Source organism: Scedosporium apiospermum (genome assembly GCF_000732125.1).
Source record: "Scedosporium apiospermum strain IHEM 14462 chromosome Unknown SEQ_SAPIO_0094, whole genome shotgun sequence".
Classification (NCBI taxonomy): Eukaryota; Fungi; Ascomycota; class Sordariomycetes; order Microascales; family Microascaceae; genus Scedosporium; species Scedosporium apiospermum.
The window spans coordinates 163,563-188,681 of NW_015971795.1; the positions used below are offsets into that span (position 1 = coordinate 163,563).

Consider the following 25,119-nt stretch of genomic DNA (forward strand, 5'->3'; position numbering starts at 1 on the left):
TCCAATAGGCACGACAGACGGCCGGTTGCCTTCATCAGCTGAGGACGTGGTAAATTTGAAAGATTCCTTTCCCCTCTCCGGCACTAGGAACGTTTCCGTCGCCGTATATAAACCAAAGCAGCGTAGATGTGGTCCTCCAAGAGCCTTCGTCGAGGGCGCCGGGTACCTCATGTTGTGTTTCCACCCAAAACCCTCCAACATACGACTCCCTGGATGACGGCTACAAGGTTCTCCCCAAACAAGGCCCCGACTCCTCCATCTATCAAAAACGCCGCTTTTGGCTCTATTATTCAGTCTCGATTCGTCATTTTGCCGCGTCTGTTTTATTCTACAGAGAGACGAGCATCCCGCCGGGCAGAACTTGTTGCATCACGACTCCTAACCGCAACAATCACAACGGCCGTCGTGCTCGCCATCGCCGTGCTACCACTCAGCCTACTCTACCTACCGATCGGGTGCTATGTTCTTGTCGAAACTACATCAAGCTACCTCAGGGAGTGCCAGGCTGCCATAGAAGAGAAGGTGGCAGCCAGGCTGCTAAGGAAGCGTGAAATTCCAGCAAACATCTACACTCAACTAGAGAGCGATGAGTTCCGTCTTCTAATTCTCGAACCCGGCATTAAAAACGACGAGATTAGGTGCCAACTCCGTACTTGCAACTATAGTGCCAAAATTCCATACACGGCGCTATCATATGCCTGGGGTGATGCCACCAAAGTCGAAAAGGTCCAATGCAACGGCAAGGAGATTGGAATAGCCTCTAATCTGCACCAGGCTCTATTAGACTTGCGAGACGCTGACAGAGAAAGAGTCCTCTGGATCGACGCCTTGTGCATCAATCAAGACGATATCAGTGAGCGTGGTCATCAGGTCAGGAACATGAAGCAGATCTATGCCCAAGCCCGACAGGTGTTGGTGTGGCTCGGCCCAGAGGATGACGCTATCAGCAAAGCTTTTGATATTCTTCGAGAACTTAAGCCGACTTTCGTTGAGCCAAAGAATCTGCTCACACTCGGATTCAAGCCATCCTACTTTTCAGCATCAGATCTCGATCAACGAACTATTGGCTTCAACTTCGCCATGGCAGATGAGAGCCAGCTCTTGAGGTCAGGTCTGGACCCGTTGATAACACTACTTGAGCGGCCGTGGTTCAGACGCTTGTGGGTTCTTCAGGAAGTCGCCCATGCGAAGCACGTAACTCTCGTTTCTGGAAGGGCCACCCTCCACTGGAAGCTCCTTGCAAGGCCAGTCCGAGACTTGTACCATTCTGGAATGGCTCTGGATTCAATCACAGACAAGGCAAAGATTGGTGTACTGTCTGTGATTGAAATGGAGAATGCTCGACAGCCTGCCATGTCTAGGCATAAACGCAGACTACTGTCCGTTTTACTCGCCACTCACGCTGCGGAGTGCTCAGACATTCGGGACAAGATATACGCCACCCTGAACCTGGCGGATGACTACGATCCCGAGAGGGACATTGACATCTTCGGCCCCGATTATCTCGCGAGTCCAAAGGACGCGTTCACGAGATTTGCACGGTGGAGCGTTGCGCGAGGTGACTTGGACATCCTCTCTTGTACTACCAGGGCCGATGTCCCAGCGGTTGAAGATCTTGATAGACTCCCATCCTGGGTACCTGACTGGACGAGGATTGACAACGAAACGCCATTTGTTCGGTACCGGGACATCATTCCCTTCAGCGCAGCCTCAGCTTTGGTCGGCTATCGTCCCAGAGTTACCGACGATGATAAGTTGATATTGTCTGGAGTCGTAGTCGATGTTGTCAAGGCAGTTGGGCCTCTCTCAACTTTCACGAAGGCCGAGGCTTACGAGAAGCTGACCGCCAACCAGAAATGGCTAAAGGAGTGCCTGGACCTGGGATACCGGATTTACCAGGGCCCATTCTCCAACCACACCTGTAGAAAAGCCTTCTGGAGAACTATAACGGCAGGTCTGACAGGCGAGGGTCACCAAGCACCACACGACTTTGGCTTGTGGTTCCACAAGTATTTGAAATCGAGCTACGGCGACGTCGGACGGAGACATACCGCTGCGGTTGAATCTACAATACTCATGTGGGCGTCTAACAGAAGGCTTGCGGTAACCGAGGGAGGGAGGATGGCTTTGGTGCCAAACAGCACCAAGCAGGGTGACATCATCGGCATTATCGCTGGCGCTAGGGTGCCGCATATTCTGAGGACAGTTTCGACTTCGGGTGAACATCACATAGCTCTTGGAGAGGCGTTTGTCGATGAGCTGATGGATGGACGTTTTCTCCAGCTAATGTTTGAAAGAGAGAATCAATGTGGGAAGAGTCACAGGGAATTAATGAGGGACTTTGTGGTAGTGTAGCTCTGGGTCTTGTCAATGATGCGTTTATTCAGAGAATTATCGTAAAGGATATCATCCCGTGCTCCCCATCTACCAGAGACTTGGAGTATTTGCCATGGTTTGTAGTACCGACAACGAGGAGGTGGGCGGCGCCACCGGAGTTGTAAGCAGAATCCTTAAGTATCTGTCCCGCACTCCCCACGAGACGGCCCTAACTTAGACTGTAGCTGTCCGTCTTCGATCAATTGTTGGATAGCAAGACAATCAAGGACAGAAAACTAAGGCTCACCACTATTGCTGAAGGCGAAGAACGGACTCGGGCCATTATGCGTGATGAGGGCTTCAATACTGCCTTGGGAAATTTGAACTTGATCTTTGATCATTGGGATAAGGAAACAGCCGCTTCCAAGAGGGTTGGTCACTAGAGGATATTGAAACCGCAGACCACACACAAATCTACTGGCGTCTTGGGATCCAGCCAAGTATCATTGAAAATGAGAGATACGAGGAAGGCGTCGTGAGGACAAGGCTTGAAGAGGTATGCGAGAAAATGAGATATCTCAACGGGACAGCGCGACATCTCATCGCGAGGGTATGAGGTATTCCATCAATAGGTGCAGGCAATTAAGTGTTTAAGATAGTTCTACAGGAATAATGGATATTACGATTCGTTGGGCAGAATTCTAATAGATTGTGAACTAGAAGATATGGCGTATGTTAAAAAGCACACCTGGTTTTCGCTTCTTTCACAAAATCCGTCCTCCGTTCGACTCTTAGGGTAACAGCGGAGTGCAGCTAGTCTCTCGAGGCCGGTCAGTGATGACGATGTAGACTTTTGGACGGGCCAACGAAATCTCGGCCTCTCGAAGCGATCTGTGTAAGGAAACACTGGAACTTCACAGCCGAGCTCGTACCCTCACACATTCCCTGTTATTCTTTGAATCAAAATGTAGGAGACTGGGATCCAGGGAGCCAAGCCCCCTGTCTGGAGTAGGAGGAGGGTGACTGCCGAAAGTAACAAACAGAAGAAACTGGGTAAACACGGGTATCTCTTTAAGAGGCTAGCTACTACACGCCAAACGTTTCCTCATCATGGAATCAGACGTCATGCGTTATTGCCATGAAGAATAATTAAACGATTTAACCACAAAGAATAATCAGCGGAACGATAATAGGCCGTCCGCATCCGGGAAGGAAAAACACCATCGGAACAATTGCTGCACGCGCCGGATCCAAAGATAAACAACGACACATCGCAGGTCCCTGCTTAGAAGACGTTACCCTTAGTCTGCTTGCCCTTCTCCTCCTCAAGCTTCCTGACGTTGATATTCTTAAACAAGAAGATGCAGATAAGCATAATAGGAAGGAAAGCCGAGCCAGCAATAACCATCTTCCTCTGCACGTCAGCGTAAGCAGCAATGATGCCGTCGCGAATCGGGGTACCAACGGGCCACTCCTGCTGAATGACAAGAGAGCCATAAATATCCGCCCACTGATCCTTGGCGTCATCGGGAAGGTGCTTGATCAACTGGTTGGGAAGGACGTTGACCCAGATACCACCGGCAATGGCGAAGCCTACAGAAGCGCCGATGCCGCCGAAGAGGTAGAAGATGGCGATGGCGACGGCGATTTCCTGGTGGGAAACACTGGCCATGATGCCGAGCTCACCGCACATGGCCCAGATTCCAGTGCCGATGCCATTGAGGACCTGGCACATGACAAGGAGACCGACGTGGGTTTCGGGCTTGCGGAAGTGAATGAGGAGGGTGGTTCCGAGGGCGACGAAGGGGACACCGCCGTAGGAGAACCACTTGAAGTCACCGGTGTATCGGATCAACCTAGAGAGTCAGGCATTAGCGATTTGCGATTTTTAATTTGAAGAAGGAGTGGACAGGCAACTGGGCTTGAGTGTTGGGGGTTACTTACAGGCCAATGAAAGGAGAGATGAAAGCCGAGGTAAGGGCAAAGGAATTGAGAATATACCCGGAAGCGCTGATACTCTGGTCATGAGCAACCTGGAGGTAAGAGATATAGTACGCATCCCAGCAGCTGAAACGGTTTGCGTGGTCAGCGAAAAGAAGAAATGAAACTCAGAAAATGCTTTCGAGAAGATCTTCGTTGGGATGGTAATGCAAGGCATGTACTCACAAGATGGAAACAAACATGAAAAAGTAAAGCAAGCAAGCGCCAATAATAGTCCTATCGGTGAGGAATTTGAACGGGAACATTTGGACGGGAGCCAAGTATTTCTCCCAAAGAGCAAAGGCGACGAGCAGAACGACACCCACAACTTCCATAGCAATCATGCGACCCTCGCCCCAGCCCTTGCCAATGTTAGAGGCTAAGTTGAAGGGGAGGAGAATGAGGACGAAGCCAACTGTGGAAAGAAGCACACCGAGAGCTGTCCGAACACGAATTATTAGTACAATTCTTTATCGGTCCGCTGTTCCGTCTTGGTTCTTTCCAAGGCATTTAAAGCTCAAGCTTACCATCAAACTGAATGACGTAGTACCAGATGGACTGGATCGTAGTCCTTCCAGAGGATTCCTTCAAAATAAGGCCAGAATTAATAGCCTTGCGCTTGTGCCAGAGCAAGACAGTAATGACGGGAATGCAGAAGCCAACAAGGATAATAGCAAAGGCACCGAACGCCCAGCGGAAGTTAACCTCGTTGTAAAACAGCTCAGCAATCTTGGGGCCGGCGAAAGTGGTCGCGATCGTTGGCGTGCCGTTAAGGCCGTAGATGATGATACGATTCCTCAGCGTCGTCATGTCGGCGAGCATAATGTCGATAACGTAGAGGAGACCGATGTGGCCGACCCAGTAGAGCGTGTGGCCGGCGGCATAAGTGTACATGTTCTTGCAGACGGCCTTGAGAATGTTGCCGAGGAGGTTGATGGCGAGCAGCACGACGAAACCCTCGACACGACCCCAGACGTCGATGATCTTGGCGATGGTGAGACTGCAGGTGGCGCCGATGACGGAGGCGACAATGTTGACCGTCGGGGTGAGGCCGTGCTCGTTGAATGAGGAGGTCACGTAGGGGTTGAGATTGCCCTGGACGTCTACGAGAAGCTTGTCGGAGAAGGAAACGAGATAGAGGCTGTTTTATGGTGGCGGTGGTCAGCAAAAGAGAACTCGCGACTCTTTTGGGATAGAAAAAAAGCGGAAAAAAAGGAAGCTCACTTACAGGCCAAACATCATCCACAGCACGCTCTTGTCCCAGATGGTGGTGACGGCCTCAATGTCCTTGACACCCTCTTGTTTGCGGTCGGAGCTGGCATCGTCCTTGATGCCGAGGTCTTGCTGGTGCGACACCGTCTTTTCAATGTCGAGGCCCTGCGACGCGAGCGTCGAGGCGAGCTTCTCGACGGGCTGTGTCGCTATCGTGGCCATGACGGCTGTGTTGTGAAATAAAGTCAAGTAGTAGGAGTAAGTGGTATTTCACACCTCGGAATACTACAAAGCTTACTTCAGGAGGGTGGAGGTGCAGATTAATATGGGTGACGGGAACCTCGCATGCAACCAGCGCGGTCGGGGGAACAGGTTGATTGATAAAGAAATCCTTCAACCGTCTCTTGGGGAGAACAAGCAACCAAAATAAGGAAACAAGATGGCGGGGTGATGCAGATGAAATGCGCAATCGAAATGGGCCAGCAGCAGCACGTCGCCTGTTATACTCGATGGAGATGCAGCAGGGACTGCAGACATCGCATGTCGCACTCCACATCAGTTAATCACATCCCACCCTCTTGTTCTGCTCTTCCACGGTAGTGTGAGAAGACATCGCTGTCGTACCCACTTGAGTGGAGGGGGGATGAAGTGAGAGTGGGAGTCAGAGTGGGAGTGGGATGCGACCATGGTTGCATTCATTGGGAGCAGACATCGTGAGCGAGGGCTAGAGCTTCGGTCGGGACCTCGATGAGCACTAGTGTTGTTGCTTCACGCGTCTTATTGATCACGTCTGTATGCAACGCTACGCACTAGGTTGGAGGGTTGTGCATGGACAACTAGAATTACAACCCGGACCCTTGGAAATCAGAGATTGATAAGGCATCGGAGCTTGCTCGGAAGGTTCGTAGTCTGGTCTGTTTGTACTACAGGTTTAGTTGGCCATAACTTGAGAAGCTTAGGCCCAGCACCTGCGCCCACACCAGTGTATAAATCAGGCTGGGAGGCAAAGAGGAAAGAGGAAGGAGAGCCAGATATCGCGGGCATTAGGACTGAGAGGCAGTCGACGGTGGGTTTGCATTCGCTAACAATTAAGCTTGTTCCTCAGTCGTTCCACAGGCAATAGAATGTATCAATCTACAAGTAATGGATGGCCTAATAATTCTTACCAAGTACCCATATTTCGTGGGACACACAAAAGCTAAACACGGGCTTGGGACGAATGCTGGCGTGGAGGCACAGAGCTCATCGGTCGTGACCGGGCAAGGTGAGCTACATTAGCGTGGCCCACCCCGAGTTTACTTTTGCCTGGATCAGAGGTGGATGGGCTTCCGGTTTCGGGGATCTGCACGCTAATCTGCTATTTGCGGCCTATGGCCCCGGCAGTTTTGGGCGTGCATGGCGTGGTTGCTGGCGCCGCCCAGGGAAGAAACCAAGCCGTTTTTGTTTCTTAGCAGCACATGATCAGGACGAGCTAATACACTAACGCGGTAAGAAGACGTGAATGGGAAAAAAGTGGGAAGCAGGGCATAGCTTGGAGCTGCCCAAGTAAGCTACTGGACTAGTCCACTAGCAGGGGCGAGATTAAAGGAGCTCGGGCGCCAAGGTGTGGGCACTGTAGAAATCGGGTCACCAAGACGGGAGCCTCGAAATGGGTGTGTGCGAGAATGGGGTGAGGACATGGATGAACAGAGCCTTGCCGTTACTAGCATCATAAACTTAGCTCACAGACGCCACCAACTCCAGCACCTGGGCTGAGCTTGTTGGTGATGCAGCGGCAGGATGGGGGAGGCGCCATTTCCCGACCAATGCCGACATTGGCATTAGTCGATAGGGTTCAACGCATGGACATTGCTCAAGGATGCAGGTCGACAGATGAGATCAGGTGGTTAGGAAGCAAAAGATTTCATCTATCTGATGGTATGAAGCGATAGCTCGATGCAGCAGAGCGTGGGACGACCGCGCAATGTGACTGGAAAACCAACGGTCTCCGAAGTACGAAGTAGAAATATATCAAAAATCATACTAAAACTTTGGCTTGATTCCCAGCCCACTGGAAGGTAGAAAAAAGCAGGCAGAGCAGGTCTAAAGCCAAAGATTGAATCAGAGTCCCAGTCCAGTGTCATGCAGCGATGCAAAGGAGGGGAAGGCCGCGTCGGTATTTTGCCGCTCTTCTTTTTTTGCTCGTTCCCTTCCCTTTTCCCTATTGCCGAAACACACCATGTCTTCCCGTCCAAATAAGGCATCTCGACCGCTGAGGGATGCACCTTGACACCCTGGTTTATTGGCCGGGCTTGGCTGATGCAACATGATGGCAGGAACAAGCACGACAAGCACGCGGAAGATGAAAAGAAGGCATCGACTACGAAGTAGCACTACCTGTTGTATTCGCGGAGAGCCCTGTACCCTCATAACAAGAGGAACATGAGAAAGAAAGACGGAAGCAGGTCTTGCGTGAGTATCAATGTCAACGAATCCCACGGCATCCCTCCCATCCCTCGTACCTGCACTCCTTCGTCCTTGGTGGGCATGCGAGTGTGTTACGTTAAAAATCGACCAATCTGCTCTCTTTACCCTTGCAAATGACGGGATGTGCGCAGCAGTCAAACACGCTCTTCCCCCTCTTCTCTTCCCTCCATCACAGCTATACCCTGGTCAGTGGAATGACACTACGACCGAATAGGACATGAGCTGTGGGGGTCACGATTATCAGATTGATCAAATCAGATCTGATAAAAATTTTTCATCAATTTTCTCCACGCGTCATTTGTCCCAAAAACATCGGGGGAGACCGGGCGTTGGCCCAGTTTTCTTTCCTTTCTTCGATGGGAATTTTCTTGATAGCACCATTTCCGTCCTTGGAGACTCCATACGATCACCACTGCCAGGTGAGTGGTAGTTGTTTTCTAGTTCAACTGCATTAGAGCTTTGGGACTGGTCGATCCACTGCACAATAGCGGAACCGTGAATCTCGAGGCTTTAGATGATGCCAAGGGTGCAGAACGTGGGATATCCCCCCTCCCTCCCAAGTATTTCATCGGGTTTAGTGGTGTACTTTGTACACTGCTTCGTAAACTCTCCTGGTCCGTCGTAGGGCTTCCATCGGGAGACGAGACTCTTCCCCCGCTCGAGCTCGGCTCTCAACTCTGGACTCGGGCACTGCATTCTCGACCCTCGACCCTAGTTCGCGAGGTTGCATGGGAGCAGTCCATCTGTCATTATAAATGGATTACGCAATCGAATCATGTTTTGCTTAACAAGTCGTGCTGCGTCGCAGGAGTAGTCCACCTTTGGCAACGACTGGCACATCTCACCATCATATTTTACCTCAATGTGGTGTGGTGACACTTGATGCCCGGGGTCGCTCCGACGTCGCTCTTCTTCCATTTACAGGCAATCAGCGACGAGAAACGGCGTAAACAGTGGAATATATTCCGCCAAGATTTTTCTTGAAGGTAAAAGTCTCCCTCTGTGCAGCACAAACCACCCAACTCAGTGCCCGATGCAGCCATCCGAAACGTTATTTGTACAGCAGAGGTAACTCCGCTTTTCTCTCTTCGTGCGGTCCCCTCCTTCTGAGAAGACGTTGGAACTAGGTTTGGCCCTTCTGTTTCCGCTTTGGCATAGTAGACGGGGACTAGGTGATTTTTGGTCGACAGGGCGAGGTCCAGTCCTCGGAAGAAATGGCCTAGTTCGGCGTTAGGCTCGGGCTGTCTCCTTCTAGTCGGTGGCACACCAAGAAGTGCGTGCTTCTGTCTCTTCCCCAACCGGAAGTCCTCGGGAGAAGAGTTACAGTTTCAGTCGGCCTTTGCTTGACAGTTCCGAAGGTGCGGTCAGAGGCCCGAAATTGAACCCAGTAAACAACACGTCCAGATTTTCTTCTCTTCTTTACGTTTATTTTCGCCTTCCTTCTTTTTTTAAAAACAATTTTTATTTTCGATTTGCATACTCAATGATCCACTATTCGCGGACGATCTCTTCGGAATTATTTAGCGGACTTGGCTCTCGAGAGAAAGGGTGGCAGTCCATGCATCATGCGTTGTAGCGACGCCATGGGGGAACCTCAGTTCATCTCGGATGTCTCTCGAGATTTGCCTTGACGCTCGTTGATTCTTGTCACGAGTGGGCTTTTGCTGAACCACCCGCCATCCGAGCCCCTGCCTTTAATTTACATCCCTTTGAATTTCCGCCTTTCTTAGCTTACGTCGACCCGTAAGATAGTTAGGATTCGGTCGAGATTCAGGATCGTGCCAGGTGCTGCCATCGCAGAAACTCTGGTGGCATTCTCCAAACAGCTCGACTCTCCCGCCGCCCTCAAATACTCGATGCCAGGAAACTGGGGAACGGCAAATGTTAATCAACGAGGATACTTTGACCGCCTCGCCGACTCTATGAGAAAGATGAAGGAAGAACGGTAATGGATGCTGATTGAGCTTGGGCACAGAAAGCTCAGATCCGCTCGGAAACGAGTTGTACACGTAGAAATAAGATTTCCTGCAGTCTCGAAGACGTATAAATGCTTCGCGTCTCCTGCCGTCCCTCAGTCTCCTGGATTCCAGGCATCCAAGACCCACAAGATAGCCTGCCTGTGAGAGGGTTCCTGGACCCGACAACCAGGTAAGCTCGTGTCGAGAACAGCTTGGCAAGTGAGTGGACTCGCATGTCCTGTACTAAACGCAGTGCGGATAGCACGCCGTGGTCCTTGGAGGGTCGCCCAATGGCACGCTGACAACGGCGAGGCAGTGCATGGTGTCGATCCGTGGAGTGACCCCACGATGCGTTGCTGGCAAATTGTCGATGGGCGGGCCAGCGGGGTACCTCGACATTTGCCCTTTTTGCAGCGGCCATGACCGCTGGCCCGGTCCCATCCTCAATATCTGGGACTCCATCTCCTCGGATACGTCTTCGCCGTCCGTCGTGATATTGTTATTCTGCAAAGGCCAAGCCCTCCTCCCCTGATATGTATTTGGACGGTATTTGATCAAGGCCACGTGGTTTCAGTTGCTCTGCGCTCCGAAGGTTGTCAAGCTCACACGGATCCGCATATTAAACGCCACCGCTATACTCTTCAAGCAGGAGCATATCATGGGGATTAGCAGTCGACACACTTTGGGTACTTGCTCTTTCGCTCCATAAGGCCTAAGGAAGTTAACGCTATTACAATGGTGCTTTCAACGTCTACCATTTCGATAAAATTCTGGCGGCTTTACACAGTTTTTTTTCTATCAAGTATTCTGGTAAGCATGCGCCCAGAGTAACGCGCAGTTATTCCAAGCTCATTTTTATAATTGCCTCGGGCGTTTTGAGAATCCTTCGTCTGATGTCTTCTCAGCGTCCGCCGTTAGAGGCCTTCTTTTCCCTAAAAGCCCTCTTGGATCGTGCGTCCGAGGGCCTTCAGCTGCGTCAGGCAGCCCCGTCAAGCGCCCGCCTGACATGATAAATCTGGGGTCCCTGTAGATTACGGCTGGGGGGACGTTTTCCCCCGCCTTCGCCAACTGATACGCTGAAGAGGTGTCGAGGCTCTGACTATCTACATCCAAGCTGATTTTCAAACTGTCTCCCTGAAACTTGGGGAGAATGATCCGTTGTCTCGTCTCGCTCACCCCCGACCATCCGGGCAATGTAACCAGTTTTGCGGTCTCAGTTCTCCGATCAGATCTTCCAGTCAGGGAAATGCCGCTTGCTGATGCCTCGACAGTTAGACTTGAGATGCTTCCGCCGCGATCGACATGCCAGAGCTGAGACGAGCTTGAGGCCCCAGAGGCAAGATACGATAGACTGTTGGCGCTGAGCGGCGCTTCAACCAGTGACATTTCATGCTGAACAAATCGAGCAGGAGAAGGTTCTGTGCGATTCAAGAGCTCTTGTGGTATCGGAACGACGACGGGGCTGTCCGCGAGCTTATAACGGGCGACAAAAAAAGACCCACAAGCAGAGAAGTCCATCGCCTCGAAGATGTTGCCCCGCTCCAAGTGAATAATTATTGGTGAACCTGAGGATGCTTGTGAGAAAGCTTGGCCACTACCATTAACTGCCCAAATACGGTCAATTACGTACCTTTCCCATAAGCCCAAATGAAAGCGGCATTCTGCCATGGGTTACCCCGAGTGGAGTGGGCACAGAATGCTAATATCTCGCGGTTGGGGTGGAATAAGACGCGCGCTACTTTCCGAATTCCGAACTGAAGGAGAATAGTGCCTCGTTCCAACAAGCAAAGGTCGTAGGCATGTTTATATCGATAGACCGTAATGTGCTGTTCACCAGAGTTGTCCCACTCTAGGACAGCCAAATCCTTTTTGTTTTTGGAGAAAGCCACCGAGTAAATAGCTTGCCGTCGTTGATAACATGGGCCGGTCAGAGCAGCCCAGAAGAAATCTCTGGAGGCTGGTTCCCGTATGGGTAGTATGCATCGCAGGCATCTTGGCCGAGACCGATTTGCCTTTGAATCGATAGAAAATAGAGTTTCTAGTATGGAGAATGCATCGACTTCGGCGCTAATCGCCATGGGCAAGTTGATCTCCGTAGAATAGCGGTAATAAAGATAGCTTCGGATCGGGATGAGCATTTCCCGCGGAGGGATGGAAATTTGGGCGCTGGCCAGCCTGATCGATTCAGGCTGAAGTGCCCATACCTCGTAGGTTGCCAACCATCCTGAGCAAAGCTCAGTCAGATCGAAACCCGAGGTCGCATTCAGAACCTTTTCTTTATATGCCGGATCGTGGAAGTGTCTACCCAGGTCCGTTATTAGCCCCCAATAACTGGAATTACTGTTGCCCTGGGATTTACTCACTGGTTGGCCCAGATGTTTAACGTAGCCTTCATTTCGCCCGAGTCAGAAGTCCTTGACAAACTCGCGACAGGCTCCTGGAAGGGAGCGCAAGACAGGGGAACTGCAGCGTTCTGGTACGACACTTTAGTGCTCTGAGATGACCAGAAGTAGTGATTGCCACTCAAAAACCCTGTCATCTCATCCCAGACTATGTGCGGAGCATCGCGTAAGGAGTCGCGCCATATTTTCACTACCTGGTCTACCTCAGTCTTGAAGCCTTCGATCTGCTCAATGAGGGAAGTATCGATGGGCAGTCCTGCGCCCTCGGCGATGGACTTTTGTGCCCAGTCTTTTGCCCAGGCAGCCAAGGAACAGAGCGCATCACTAGGTGGATGGTGGACGTTTATATATCCGGAACTGTAAAAGGCTTCCAGCCACACTGACACTGCTTTGGGGTTTCGCAAGAAAATAAGAAGGCGTGAAGAAAACTCCGAAAAGCAGTCTAGGAAATCCTGTGATAATGATCCACGAATCAAGCGGTGTTCATTCACTGAGTTGACGAAACTGCGAACGTGCAGTAGCCAGCTGACGGCAGCATAGTCAGTGAAGCAGAAAGTGTCGTACAAGTGCGCAGCGCGGATACTTCGACCAAGCGTTCCCGATAGAGGTTGCGGAGGCGTGTGGAATAAGAGCTGTTTGACACAATTCGTGGCGTAATCTAGGCTGCCAAGGACGGGGTCGAGTATGAGTTGGGAATGCGGAGTCGAAGTCCTCCATTGGATGCACGACGTTGAATGATGCTTCATCAATGTCTCGTTGACCGAAAGGTGGATGACTTGTAATGCTGGCTCCTTGTCGAGGAAAGGCAGCCCTCCGGAGAGGACGGTGCGCTCTACCAGCCCAGCGCACGCCATGATCGTGCAGTCTTCAAACTCCTTGATGCACATGGGGTCACGATACGGCTGCAGAACCTCGTCAACAACCAGGGTTTGGCGTAGTTGACGGGACGAGATGGGGACTGCGGCGTATATGAGCCGCATAAGCACTTTGGATGCCAGTGTCTCTGCGAACTTTCCCGAGTTTGTGATGAGTTTGGCGATGCGGCGATACATGGTCTCCAAACCCTCGGGAGTGTTGATCTCACTAAGGACACGTAGTCGCTGGCTGGTATCGATATACGGTGATCGAAGAAAGTTGATCATTAGCCGCGCCCAAAGAAACATGCCATCCGCCCCGCGGACCATGCGCTCTAACATGTTTTCTTTCTGGGCGTGAGCGGAGGTCGGTAGGATGCCCTCATCGAATAGGAGGTCGAGCTGATGTTCACTAAACAGCCGGATGTCCCTCGATATTTTTTCTTTGGGGATGCCCAACCGATTTCCCTCCGGGATGCTTCGCTGGAGTTTTGCAACGTTGGTTCGACTCAACAAGAGAATATGTGGGGAGCACGTCTTCCATATGTTGACAAGGGAGGTGAGGAAATCATCACAATCGACACACTCATCAATACCATCCAGGATCAGAATCGAATCGCGGGGCAGGCAGACTCTGAGCAGATCAACAAGGATCGACTTGCCGGCCTTGGGTTGGCCGGGATTCCTTCGGGGGTCATCCATGGCAAATGAAAACTTATCCAACACTTCCCCCTTGCCACCATGCTTGGACAATACCTGGGCCAGAATGGAGCGGTACGCGGAAGAAGCCGAATCGTTGGACGTGGACTTCCACTCGAAGAAGTAGTAGTAGATCTCTTTGCGGTCACATTCCGGTAGCATATACTGTTGACTTTCTAGGTTGTCGATAATAGAGGATGCTAATACTGTTTTACCGGATCCTGGATTTGCTGCAGTGGACGAGATCAGAAAGAGGGCTGAGGGAGAAGAACAGCACATGGGAACTCATACCATGTATCCATAGCACACTCGAACCAAAGCCGCCACCGTGCACGGCGGCCTCAAGGTCGTCAAGTAGCCATTTCTTGTATTGCAATTCCTCTAGAATCCAGGTTGCAGTCTCCTGTTGTCGCAAATTCCGGGCCAGATCGATCGCGTCGACAAAAATAGGTGCGGACACCCACATCAAGACGTCTAGGTAGACCCTATCTATGGGAGAAGTCAGAGAGACCTATCGAAACGCTGACAGAAAAGCCATTTCCTTACCCATGCGTTCAGATTCCAATTGTTTCAACGCCCTTCGGATTTCTGCCAACGAGGCCTGTGTCTGTTGTCTGTCATCGGCAGCTTGTCGTCTGTCCAAGGCCATCAACCTTCGCTCCTCTTGGGCAAGGCGGCGTTCTTCTCTCGCCTTCTCCATTTCTTCCGTGTTGAGATCTCGATAGCGTCGGAAGTCGTTTTGCATGGCAGCATTTCGTGCCATTTCTCGGTTCGATTCCTGGACGTGCCAAATACTTATTTCTTCGAACAAATTGGTGCGGTGGGAGGATAAATTTCCCAGTTGGTCCTGGAATCGACTATGAAACGGCTTCCACATCAAGCGGCCGATGACCTCGGGAGTTCTTCTTATCCCTGCGACGAGCCGGGTTAGACTGAACTTCCGAAGCACAAAATCGCAAGGGTCCACAGGGGGCCATACTTCCATCACCCCGTGTAAACACTCGGATAGCACCTTTAAATATCTCCAGGATATCGGTGTAGATGGCTTCTAGGATCCTGGGGATCTGCGACTGGCGGAGGCCCGCATCTCCTGTGCAGAGCCGGAATACTTCCTCAAACTGCCGAAAGGCGAACGAGAGCTCCTCAAAGACCGAGACAAACTTGTCGAAAAAGGTCACGAAATTCGACGCCAACTAATAATGCTCACCGTTTTAGACCTCTCTGCCGTCCCTTCAGCTTCTCCAGATAGGGCGGACGGGTCGTGGAACAGACTAACCTGTAAAACAAGGCGAATAGCGCCCCAAGCGAGGGCAGCCCATTCCGGCCTAGAAGAAACGAAGATTCCTACTACCTTGAAATATGGCTCAAGGGTATCGTGAATCTTCCCAAGCACTTGAAAAAGTCTGGTCCCGACAATCTTGCGCTCCTTGATCAAATGTAATTCCCCGACCGTTTTGGACAACTCGTCAAAAGACGCGCAGGGAGAGTACAGGGACCGATCCTGTGGTGACAGTGACGCCAGGAAGGCGTTCCTTGCGGCTTCGAAGCGACGGATGTGGTCCGGAACGTGATCCGAGCTTGTGGGCCTAGCTTCCGCCGCTGGGTTCGATCCACTCGCGGGCGAAAGTATTTCGGAACCAAGGGGCGGGGATGCCATTGCGCGTCGGCCGGCACAGACTTCTTAAAACGGCGGCTACCCATCAATTCTTGTCATAGGGTTCGATTGCAGAACGACTGGGAAATAATCGAGGCCGGGCAGGCATTGGATTAGCCTTGTTGGACTTCACGACTCGAAACGTTCGTCTATGGAATAAGGGAAGTTGAGGTTCTACATTTGGCGCCCAAAGGGATTCAATATTATCAAGGCGAGCCTGGTCTCTGGCAAATAGGCAAACTTGGTTGTCTCGCCTCATCAAGGAGAGCCCGAAGGTCAACACACCTAGAAATTAGTATGGGATAGTACTTGCAGGGAACCCTGGTCAAGGGGAGCTTCAGCTTTGATCTAACACTCACAATCCCTGTGAGAGATGAGCATTGCTAATGGTCAATACACTGATAGGATTCTGACCCGACCATCCCGCCTTTTTTCCACTTCAACTTTTTCTCTCTTCGTCCAGGGAAGTGTCGCTGTGCTGGACTTGGACCAAGCCACATCAGCCAAGTTCCCGGTTGAGTGCTTGGCACAGACGAGAATGGAAGAGGGGAGAGTCAAAAAGCTTACGCTGACCATCACTTTGCATTTTGGACCTTCACGCTGGATTCACTCTAACAACTTGGCCCAACAACAACAAATCCTGCTAACAATAAAAAAAAATACAAAAAAAAAAAAAAATGAAAGAAAATCAAAACCCTTGATTTCAGAAATCCGGCATTGTCTGATCGAATGCAGTTCTGGCCTTTTTTGGCAACTCTTCAAAACATGCCCCTCGAAGCGACGGATGTGGTCTTCAACGCCGCCTGAGCTAGTTCGCCCAGCTTCCACCCAGACAACTTGGATCGTCCTACGGGTTGGTGTCAACAACCACTAGCGGTAAGATGGCCGAGCGGTCTAAGGCGCCAGGTTAAGGTTACCTTAACAAGTAAATTCCTGGTCCAGGAAACTGGGCGTGAGTTCGAATCTCACTCTTATCACACTCTTTTTTTCCATCGATTTTTTTTCTGCCCCCTCTTTTTTGTCGTCCTTTTTCCAGGATCCGTACACAGGTATTAATCCGGCCTTTCTCTTTTTCTTTTCTTTTTGGTTTTGTTTTCTTTTTTCCCATTTCTTATTAAAACCTCGACATTTTAACAACAGCTGCACACTTAATAAATGATCTGTATTGAATCGCACAGCCAGGGAACTGTCCGATGCGATTAACCAGAAGCGATGCACGACCAGAAGCCCTAGTTTTAGGAGACAGGCACAGCAGATGTGGTAGCAAACCTCAAGCACACGAGGAACTCTGCCTCACGTTGCTATAGTATTGACCCCTGCGAAGCAGTACCATGCGGTGTTTGCCTGGGCTTACGTGCTGCTTCGCAGTGGATGGGCCTTTCTCAACGCAGGAATTCATCATGACACACCACCAGCACCAGCTGAACGAGGCGAAGTAGTGTATTATGCAATGATTACTTTTTGCCTTCAGCTCTCCAGATCAACTGACTCTATAGGATGATAGATGACACACGCTCCGGGTATTTAGTTCTTCCCAAGCTCCTCAGCCCGGACCGTAGCGGCCTTGACCGCACCATCCACAATATCTTTCAGGCCGGCGTTCTCAAAGCTTACCAGGGCGGCGTAAGTGGTACCGTTGGGGCTGGTGACGTTTTTTCGTAGCTGGGCAGGCTCATCTGACGATTCGACCAGCATCTTGCCGGCTCCGTAGCAGGTCTGCTTAGCAAGGCGGGTAGCCTGTTCCTCGGAGAGACCTAGGCTGGTGGCGCTGGCGATGAGGTGCTCGACGAAGGCAAAGAAGTAGGCGGGACCGGAGCCTAATTCAGTCTGTCAGTTTGAAGTAATTTTACAGTGCGGAGGATGGTTATGAGATATTTTACCAGAAAGACCAGTGACAACATCGAGCAGCTCCTCCTTATCTACCCACTCAGTGGCCTTGCTAACGCTTCCCAGGAGAGCAGAGGTCAAGCTCCTCTCAGCCTCCGTTACGCCCTCGCCAGCGTAGACTCCCGAAGCTCCCTCACCGACCAGAGCGGGGGTGTTGGGCATGACGCGCACGATGTGAGGAGCGCGACCGTTTTGCGTAAACCACGCAGCAAGACTCGCCAGGGTGATGCCTGCAGAGATGGAGATGACAAGGGGAAGACTCTCGCGCTTGGCCCAGGCGGCACCGAGCTCCTCGCAGACGACCTTGGTGACTTGGGGCTTGACGGCGAGGATGACGAGGTCGGCGTCGCCAGAAGCCTCCTCGTTGGAGATTGTGGTGCGCACGCCGATGGCGGCCATCTTTTCGCGGTTCACATCCCAGGGCTCGGAGACGAAGATGTTCTGCTTCGAGATGTCCTTGGAGAGGAGACCCCCGATGATGGCGGCGGCCATGTTTCCGCCGCCAATGAAGCAGATCTTGGCGTCTTGGAGCGAGGGAGTCATTTTCGCGGCTGTGACGTATCAACTGATCTCAACTGGTCTTGCTTTGTGTGAATTGTAGGGGGCGAGTGTCAAAGGTCCGGCGATGAATGACTTGGAACTTGGTGAATAGGAGCTGGGCAGAGTTGACTCAATTGATTGAGATCAATTCATCAATGATACGTTGGTGGGGTTAAAGTGGCTTGTACCATTGTACCCCTCGTACGTAAAACACCCGCGACCTTTCGAGTGTTAAAGTTAATCACGTAATCACGTGACATTCTCTGATGCTCTCTTCACCGCCGCCAAAATTGTCATTCACTCACTGAGAGATATTAGACATATCACACTTCACAAGCAGCCTCACACTTATCCTCCATTCCTCTATTAACTAAATTCTATCGCTAGACGGCAATGAGCCCCTTAGAATCATTGTTAACATTTCATCTTGTGCGTCATACAAAGTTTTGATGCGTCCCATCCTTGAGCCAGCGCGGACGCTTATTCTCGGCACAGCAAAACAGCAAAACAGCAAAACAGCAAAACAGCGGTCGGGAGAAGTGTTATGAATCGTAGCTCGGTCACGACTGAACCCGCAGAACAGGATGGGCGGGATTAAAGCCACAGTTTTATCAAGTTGATATTAGTCTAACTCCTGGCACCTGCCTCACCTTGGAGAGCCTAGTAGACATGTTCGCCGAGGAGCAGTGTTCAGTTCGTACCACAAAGGGTGCCCTCTTCATAATTAGTGGTAACTGTGCCCTCTTTCTTGGAATTCTCGATCCCGATGCGAAGCTAGCATATTCTTCAAGCTGCACAGTTACCCGGCGACTCACCTTGTAGAAAGGGTTTCCGTGTGCGCTCGGATGTTCCGATCGAGATCAAGGACTTGCGAGAACGAGTGGTTACCGAGATGCTTTGTTGCTATTCCTCTTCGTAAGATCCTCAATTACAACGCGTGGGGGAGCGCAACATTTGCACATCCGAATTCGGACTGCTAAAACGATCTCACGGAGCCCCCTGTTCCTGTCTTCGAGTTGAAAGCTAATACTAACCAAGCCGGAGGTAATGATGATGCTTCGGCCGGCTTCGGCCTAGGCTCTCGGCATATAGTAGAAACTAGATTGTCTTTTCCACGATAGATTCACTCATACGCCACACAGAGCAACACGTCGTTAGTATTCACTTAGCAACCAATCTACCCTATAATAGTAACCTATACGGCACAGTCCGAGCAATGCTCCATTGATTCCTCCCAAAATCCCGTTTATAAGCGATACCCCGACCTGAAGCGATAAAGCTATGGCCAGCCATGAAGACTCAGTTAGGAAGGAGGGGGCTAGTCTCGCCTGGAGCCCCGTGTTCCTGTGCTGCTCCCTCCGCATTCGGAGCCCTCCACCAAGTTACGTACGCCAACAAGAGAGCCTGAACCACGCCGAATAGGAAATTATCCACGGCGGGATAGCCGACGAACTCGTACCACTCCACCCAGGTCACATCGTTGATTGTCATCCTCCAAGTCCAGGAGATACCCATCAAAATAAACACCACCGCCTGGATGGCCAGTCCCTTGATGCTTAAGCCGCCAGGAACGGGATGGCCCCGTAGAGCAAACCACTCGAAGAGAAGCGACAGTGGAAAGATACCGGCAGTGACGAACCAGTTCACGCAGTGAGCGTGCGCTGCGAGGAACATATCAGGGCCGAGTTGGCCTGTTCCGGACTTAGGCTTCCAAAAGTACGGGATGATCGGGAGGAAGGAACCGTAGGCGCAGGCAATATAGGCGAGAATGACAATAGATTTTTCGATTGCACGGCTGGGCGGATGCCAGATTGCAACTGCGAATCTATTGATGGGGTTGACGAGAGGTTAACAAAAATATGAAGATAGACCGACGAGTCACGCGTAATGTAATGGTGTAATGGTCACTTACGTTGTTGTGCTCCCAAAAAGGAGGACCCAGATTTGGAAGAAATTCAGCCAGTCGCCCACGCTTGGCGGCGTGTTCACCTCACTGTCGGGAAAAGACTCGTGGAAGAGGAAGTGACCCAAATACAGCGTAAGCTGCTCCATGGCGGACGTTGTACCGAACAGGAGGTAAAAAAGAGATATACCCCCGGCATTGTCGGTCGAAACGATCTTGTTGATCTGTGGATAAAACGAGAAAATGCTTGCGACGAGGATTGCCCTGTTACCTCTCGAATGTTAGCTAGCAGAACACCAATTGGGACGAATCATATGATGCCCGATTATCAAAAGAGCACGCGGGAAAGGAAGGTGGATGAGAGAGAGGAGTAGGAGACGCACGCTCGGATGATATTATCCAGTATAGTTAAAACGCCCATGGCGGTGGTTAATACTGATTTCGCCAATTGTTTTTTCGTTTTTCGCTTTAGTTGCCAGTAGTGCAGTCGTGTTGTTAGATCAGATGTCTTGGAGGACGAGCTGCGGGTAAGGAAGGGAGCAAAATATGGAAAGGGAAGAATTGGAGGGTGGGGAAGCAGGCGTCAACGTTATTCTATCCCTTCACCTGTCTCGACGAGAGGTAACTAGTGAAGTCGACGTGAGATTTCTATTTGAGTTGGCCTCCTGGCTGGGGGGCGGCGATGAAATAGGTAAAATAATCTCGGAGCCTAAAAATAAGGTGAGGGGAACATATATGTGGGGATATATTGCCGTTGGTTACACAGATCACGAGGCGCAGGTGTGCATGAAACAGATGGGATCCAGGATCCGGCCCCCAGACGGCACATCCAACTGTGCCGTGGGCTGCAGATAACGTAGGAGCCTAAAATAAACTTAGCGAATGGCCTTCAGCCCAGCGAAGCCACCATATGTACTTCATTTATAGATAACGAGGCGCAGATGCGCGTGAAATAGCGAGGATCCGGCCCCCATCTTCCTTCAGGGCCTCCCTAAGCGGCCCCCAAGCTGCCCCCAAGGGGATCATCCTGTTGCGCCGCCCTTAAAATATAACTCGGCAATTACTCCGGCGCCAAATCGTGGCTTGACTCAGGGGGTTGATGTCGACCCGGCTACTCCACATATGGCTCTATGGAACCCGGAGGGCAAATGAGGCTCACAAAGCCGTCTGACGCAAGGGTGGGACCCCATTTAGAAATGTAACCGAGTTCCCACGTCTGTCAGACGCAGTCCTCGGCTAGCAGACTGGCATCCTGTCGAATTTTGTAAAGGGGGAGAGCCCCATATGGTTGCCAACTTGCCACTCTTCTTATCCGCGCAACGCATTCATTTTGCCTAACCGAGAGCTCCTGGCGGCTGAATCAACCACATTTTTTCGTCGACGAGGCACACTCGATGGACTTGCGTCTATTCTAGCGCGCTTCCCAAAGATCTATATCGAGTAATCAGCCTCGCCTCCATCGAGGGGCCATGCCACCCATCCTTCTGCAGTCAAGAGGCGTCATTCTCCGGACAGAACTATTCCGACCGAAGTGACCGTGATTGATGAGGATGTGGAGGATTCGCGAGGAGGTGGGGGGGCTGTTTTCTCATCAGATGGAGGGCTCAGCAAAGGGGTATTGGAGATGTAGGCTTAATGAGGCTGCGAGATCGGATGTGAGAAATTGGGATGGAAAGACAGACGAAGAGAGAGATAGAGAGATAGAGAGAGAACGACCGTCGGAATAGAATATAAATATTGCAGTTCTTCTCGCCGTGCATCGTGAATCTCGAGATAGTTTGGACAACGCCATTGAGAACGTAGCAAGCAAGTCATTTCCTTTTCACTTACATTCTCAGTTCACTTTACACCCCTCGCTTCTCACTACCGCAAACATGAGACCCGGCGGTCAAGACCCCCTCTCCCTCTGGGGCAAGATGGCAACTCTTGGCCTGTTGATTGGATCTGTTTCCCCCCATCCGTTCCAGCTTCTCGCACGAGACGACAGGGATTTCTGGCCCATCAAGCAGGGCGCGCAATATGCCGCCTTCGGCGACTCCTACGCCGCGGGCATGGGCGCCGGCTCGACCTCTTGGAGTCCCTGGCCGGCGAGCTCATGCCGCAAAGGAACCGGTAGCTTCGGCCGTCAGTTGAGCCTCCACACGACCAGTGTTGTACACGTGGATCACACCTTCGGCGACAATTACTGCTCCGGCGACACTACGGATGGCGCAAACAAGCGTATCAATGACTGGAAAGATTCCGGAAGCGCCACCCTCGCCACGCTTTCCGTTGGCGGAAACGATCTCAACTTTGCCGACCTGGTGGAAAAGTGCATCGTCACACCTTTCAACAGAAAGAAGTACGTCCAGGAATGCAAAGACACCAGGGCCGCCTTGGAGAAGAAGCTCACGGACACCGGGCCGGGCTCGTTCCGGGAGAAACTCGGGGCAACTTACAAGGCCCTCCTCGCAAAGGCAACGAACCCGGATTTCCAACTTTACGTCACGGGGTACCCCAGGTTCTTCAACGATTACACCGAATACTGCGACAAGGTCACCTTCAGCTTTTGGAACCCGATGCACTACGATGACACGTCCAAGTGCAAAGAGTGCATCTTCCTAACTCGGGATTTCCGAAACGGCCTCAACACATACACTCTGCAGGCCAACGCCCTTATCCAGGATGTGATCAAGGTGGTCAATACCGAAATCGGCGGGTCCAAGGATCGCATATATTTTGTTGACACCGATGCCGTTTTCGAAGGCCGCCGCTGGTGTGAGGAGGGAGTTCAGGAGCCCGACTCTAAGAACCCTCGAGAATGGTTCTTCCTGAGTGCTTGGCCTGACGTCGTCGCCTCGGACCCTTCAGTGCCTCCACCTGCCTATGATAACGAGGCTGCCTTTGACGCATATAAAGTGGATATTGTCCCGGACGTGAGTTTCTTACCAAGAAAAAAACAAGCTAGCCTTGGTAGAATGTTGAAGCTAACGGACTCATACCTATTTAGACTGATGAGTACACTGGCGACCTGCCAAACCCGGAGACCTGCGAGACGGATGATGACGGCGGGGATCCCATTATGTTCAGGTGGTTCTGCCTCGCTGCTCGATACAAGGACGAAGTTCGCGGGACCGAAATCGACGCCAACATCCCCACTCGATGGGCCAAGACGTTCCATCCTCGAAGCATTGGCCACACGGCTATCATGCACGCCCTCATTGCCAAGTTCAAACAGGTTAACGGCCCTGCTCCGGCGCCCCCAACCCAGTCCGCCCCTAAGAATCAGTGTAGTCTTTACCTCAATGAGTACAGGACCTGTCAGAAGGACATGGAGTTCAAGGTGACCGTGGACCTTCGCGACGCTGGAGGGCTACGCATCGACGCCGCCAGCCGCGAGGACCCCAACGAGGCCGTCATCTCCGGGGGATCACCCCTCAAGGTTCCCGGGCTAAATGGTGCCGAGCTCAGCATCGCCGCGGATGGGAAAGACAGCGTGAATTTCAACTACGGCGGGCTCAGCTGGACCAGCATGGATGGCGATGTGCAATCGAGCGCATTCTGTCAGACAAATGATTGGGAGGGAGATGTGGACGTCGACTGCGGCAATGTCATTATTTCCAAGAAGAAGAGGCAGTTCCTTACCGAGGACAAGTTTGCCGTTGCTGTAAGTGTTTTCGTCCTCTTTTTTGTCTTCGATTCCGTTCCCTGCATTCCACATAAAGTTCGACGCTAACTAGAACGACACAGACGAGGGGTATGACTTGTTACTTTGAGTGTTGAGGCCCCGTTTTCCAAGGGCTGTATGTGTTGATTGGGCCATGTTTTCCTTGAATGTCTTTCATATCTGCCATATTGTCTACGTATCATTGAGGCCCAGATCTTGTTTTATATAGGACCTTGACAACCGCCTGTCGTTGCTTTTCCTTTGTTTCTTTGGTTCGTTTGTCAATGTTTCTCTTCGGTTCAAGTAGTTCGAATTCCATTCATTGCCGCTACATTCCTGGTCCTTCAGCCGTCTTATTCCATAGCGGAGGTAGTCACCAACTCATTGCAGTGGACGCATCGCCAAGTCGCAGTGGGTCGTCTCCCTTTAGCGTTAGTGTACAGAACGCTCTCGGAGCAACGCAACTTAACCACCGGCAGAGCTGGCGTATTTAAGAAAAATCATTGGTTCGGTGGTGTAGTTGGTTATCACGCTTGTCTAACATCTACAAGGTGCTGGACACAAGAGGTCCCCGGATCGAGCCCGGGCCGAATCAACACTGTCCTTTTTTTTTGCGTCCTTTTTATTTCAAAATACAAATTCTATTCCTGTTTGGTATCTTGTTTCCTCTTCCTATCTATTGTCATTTTTATTTAATTTTTTTTCTTCTTCTAAATAATTATCTATTTATAATAAAGTAAAATAATTAAATAATATTTATAAAATATAAATAAAAAGTATATATTTAAATATAAATATATAATTATATTTAAATTAATTATTAGAAAATCTTAAAAAAATAAACTAAATATATAATAGAATTTATAGTTTATATAGATATCTTTTTTTAAGTTCTCTAAGATAATTAGAGCTCTTTTTTAATTAATTAGAAGTAATTATTTAGTAATTGCTGTAATTATAGGAGTGATTGCTACTGATTACTTCCTATGTCTCTAATTGCTTCCCTGCTATCTGTCGGGTGGCTGTGTGCAGCTGTCCTGCTATGGCTTTCTGCTGTGCTTTACTGCTTTTAGGGCCTGTATAAAGGTCGGCCTATGACAGTGGAGCTGCGTCTAAGTTTAAGGCTCAGTACCTTGGTAGCATTTCTCTAGTTATAAACTACATGGTTCTCTTGTTTAATAATAGCATCGGAAATTTAAAACTTAAGTACGAAGTACTTTCCAACGATTCAGTCTATCTTGCGGTTTGGTGATGTTTAGTAAATCTTGATAATTACGACAAACACGCGATAGTCCCTTGGGCACTTAATAAAGGCATCCTATTTAATATATCTCGAGACTCGGGGCCGAGAATGGAAAGCCAGGAAATAACGGCCTTCTTAATATAACTTAATAGTACTGCAGCCATCCAGGCTTTGATTTATCTCTCCATACATGACTCCGTGGAGATAACATTCACCAATGACCGTCCAACCATCTAGATCTCTGCGTAGAACCATAGGTGTACTGCAACCCAAGAGGATAGCAATCGCATCACCAACCCTCGCTGCCGCCGGGCCTAACCCCATGCGCCCATTTTCCGTGCCCATCAACCTCCTCCAGG

At 50.7% G+C, this 25,119-nt stretch overlaps 6 protein-coding genes across 6 annotated transcripts; 2 read left to right on the top strand and 4 right to left on the bottom strand.

Annotated features, from left to right (window-relative positions):
- Positions 1-213: 213 nt before the first annotated feature.
- Positions 214-2,759, top strand: SAPIO_CDS4735 (uncharacterized protein; the record flags this gene model as incomplete). The annotated part of the gene is made up of 3 exons (XM_016787211.1): positions 214-2,246; positions 2,461-2,497; positions 2,562-2,759. 3 exons carry the CDS (start codon positions 214-216, stop codon positions 2,757-2,759), a joined length of 2,268 nt encoding a protein of 755 aa, XP_016643090.1.
- An 842-nt stretch (positions 2,760-3,601) lies between these two features.
- SAPIO_CDS4736 (Siderophore iron transporter mirb) lies at positions 3,602-5,730 on the bottom strand (the record flags this gene model as incomplete). The annotated part of the gene is made up of 5 exons (XM_016787212.1): positions 3,602-4,172; positions 4,261-4,383; positions 4,483-4,711; positions 4,824-5,437; positions 5,525-5,730. The coding sequence occupies 5 exons, from the start codon at positions 5,728-5,730 to the stop codon at positions 3,602-3,604; spliced, it is 1,743 nt and encodes a 580-aa protein (XP_016643091.1).
- Positions 5,731-12,291: 6,561 nt separating this feature from the next.
- SAPIO_CDS4737 (uncharacterized protein) lies at positions 12,292-15,544 on the bottom strand (the record flags this gene model as incomplete). The annotated part of the gene is made up of 5 exons (XM_016787213.1): positions 12,292-14,108; positions 14,179-14,376; positions 14,434-14,799; positions 14,867-15,080; positions 15,164-15,544. The coding sequence occupies 5 exons, from the start codon at positions 15,542-15,544 to the stop codon at positions 12,292-12,294; spliced, it is 2,976 nt and encodes a 991-aa protein (XP_016643092.1).
- A 1,521-nt stretch (positions 15,545-17,065) lies between these two features.
- SAPIO_CDS4738 (Pyrroline-5-carboxylate reductase) lies at positions 17,066-17,971 on the bottom strand (the record flags this gene model as incomplete). Its single annotated transcript, XM_016787214.1, has 2 exons — positions 17,066-17,358; positions 17,422-17,971. The coding sequence occupies 2 exons, from the start codon at positions 17,969-17,971 to the stop codon at positions 17,066-17,068; spliced, it is 843 nt and encodes a 280-aa protein (XP_016643093.1).
- Positions 17,972-19,267: 1,296 nt separating this feature from the next.
- On the bottom strand, positions 19,268-20,020 carry SAPIO_CDS4739 (uncharacterized protein; the record flags this gene model as incomplete). The annotated part of the gene is made up of 2 exons (XM_016787215.1): positions 19,268-19,793; positions 19,881-20,020. 2 exons carry the CDS (start codon positions 20,018-20,020, stop codon positions 19,268-19,270), a joined length of 666 nt encoding a protein of 221 aa, XP_016643094.1.
- Positions 20,021-21,745: 1,725 nt separating this feature from the next.
- On the top strand, positions 21,746-23,633 carry SAPIO_CDS4740 (uncharacterized protein; the record flags this gene model as incomplete). The annotated part of the gene is made up of 3 exons (XM_016787216.1): positions 21,746-22,786; positions 22,861-23,517; positions 23,601-23,633. 3 exons carry the CDS (start codon positions 21,746-21,748, stop codon positions 23,631-23,633), a joined length of 1,731 nt encoding a protein of 576 aa, XP_016643095.1.
- Positions 23,634-25,119: the final 1,486 nt, after the last annotated feature.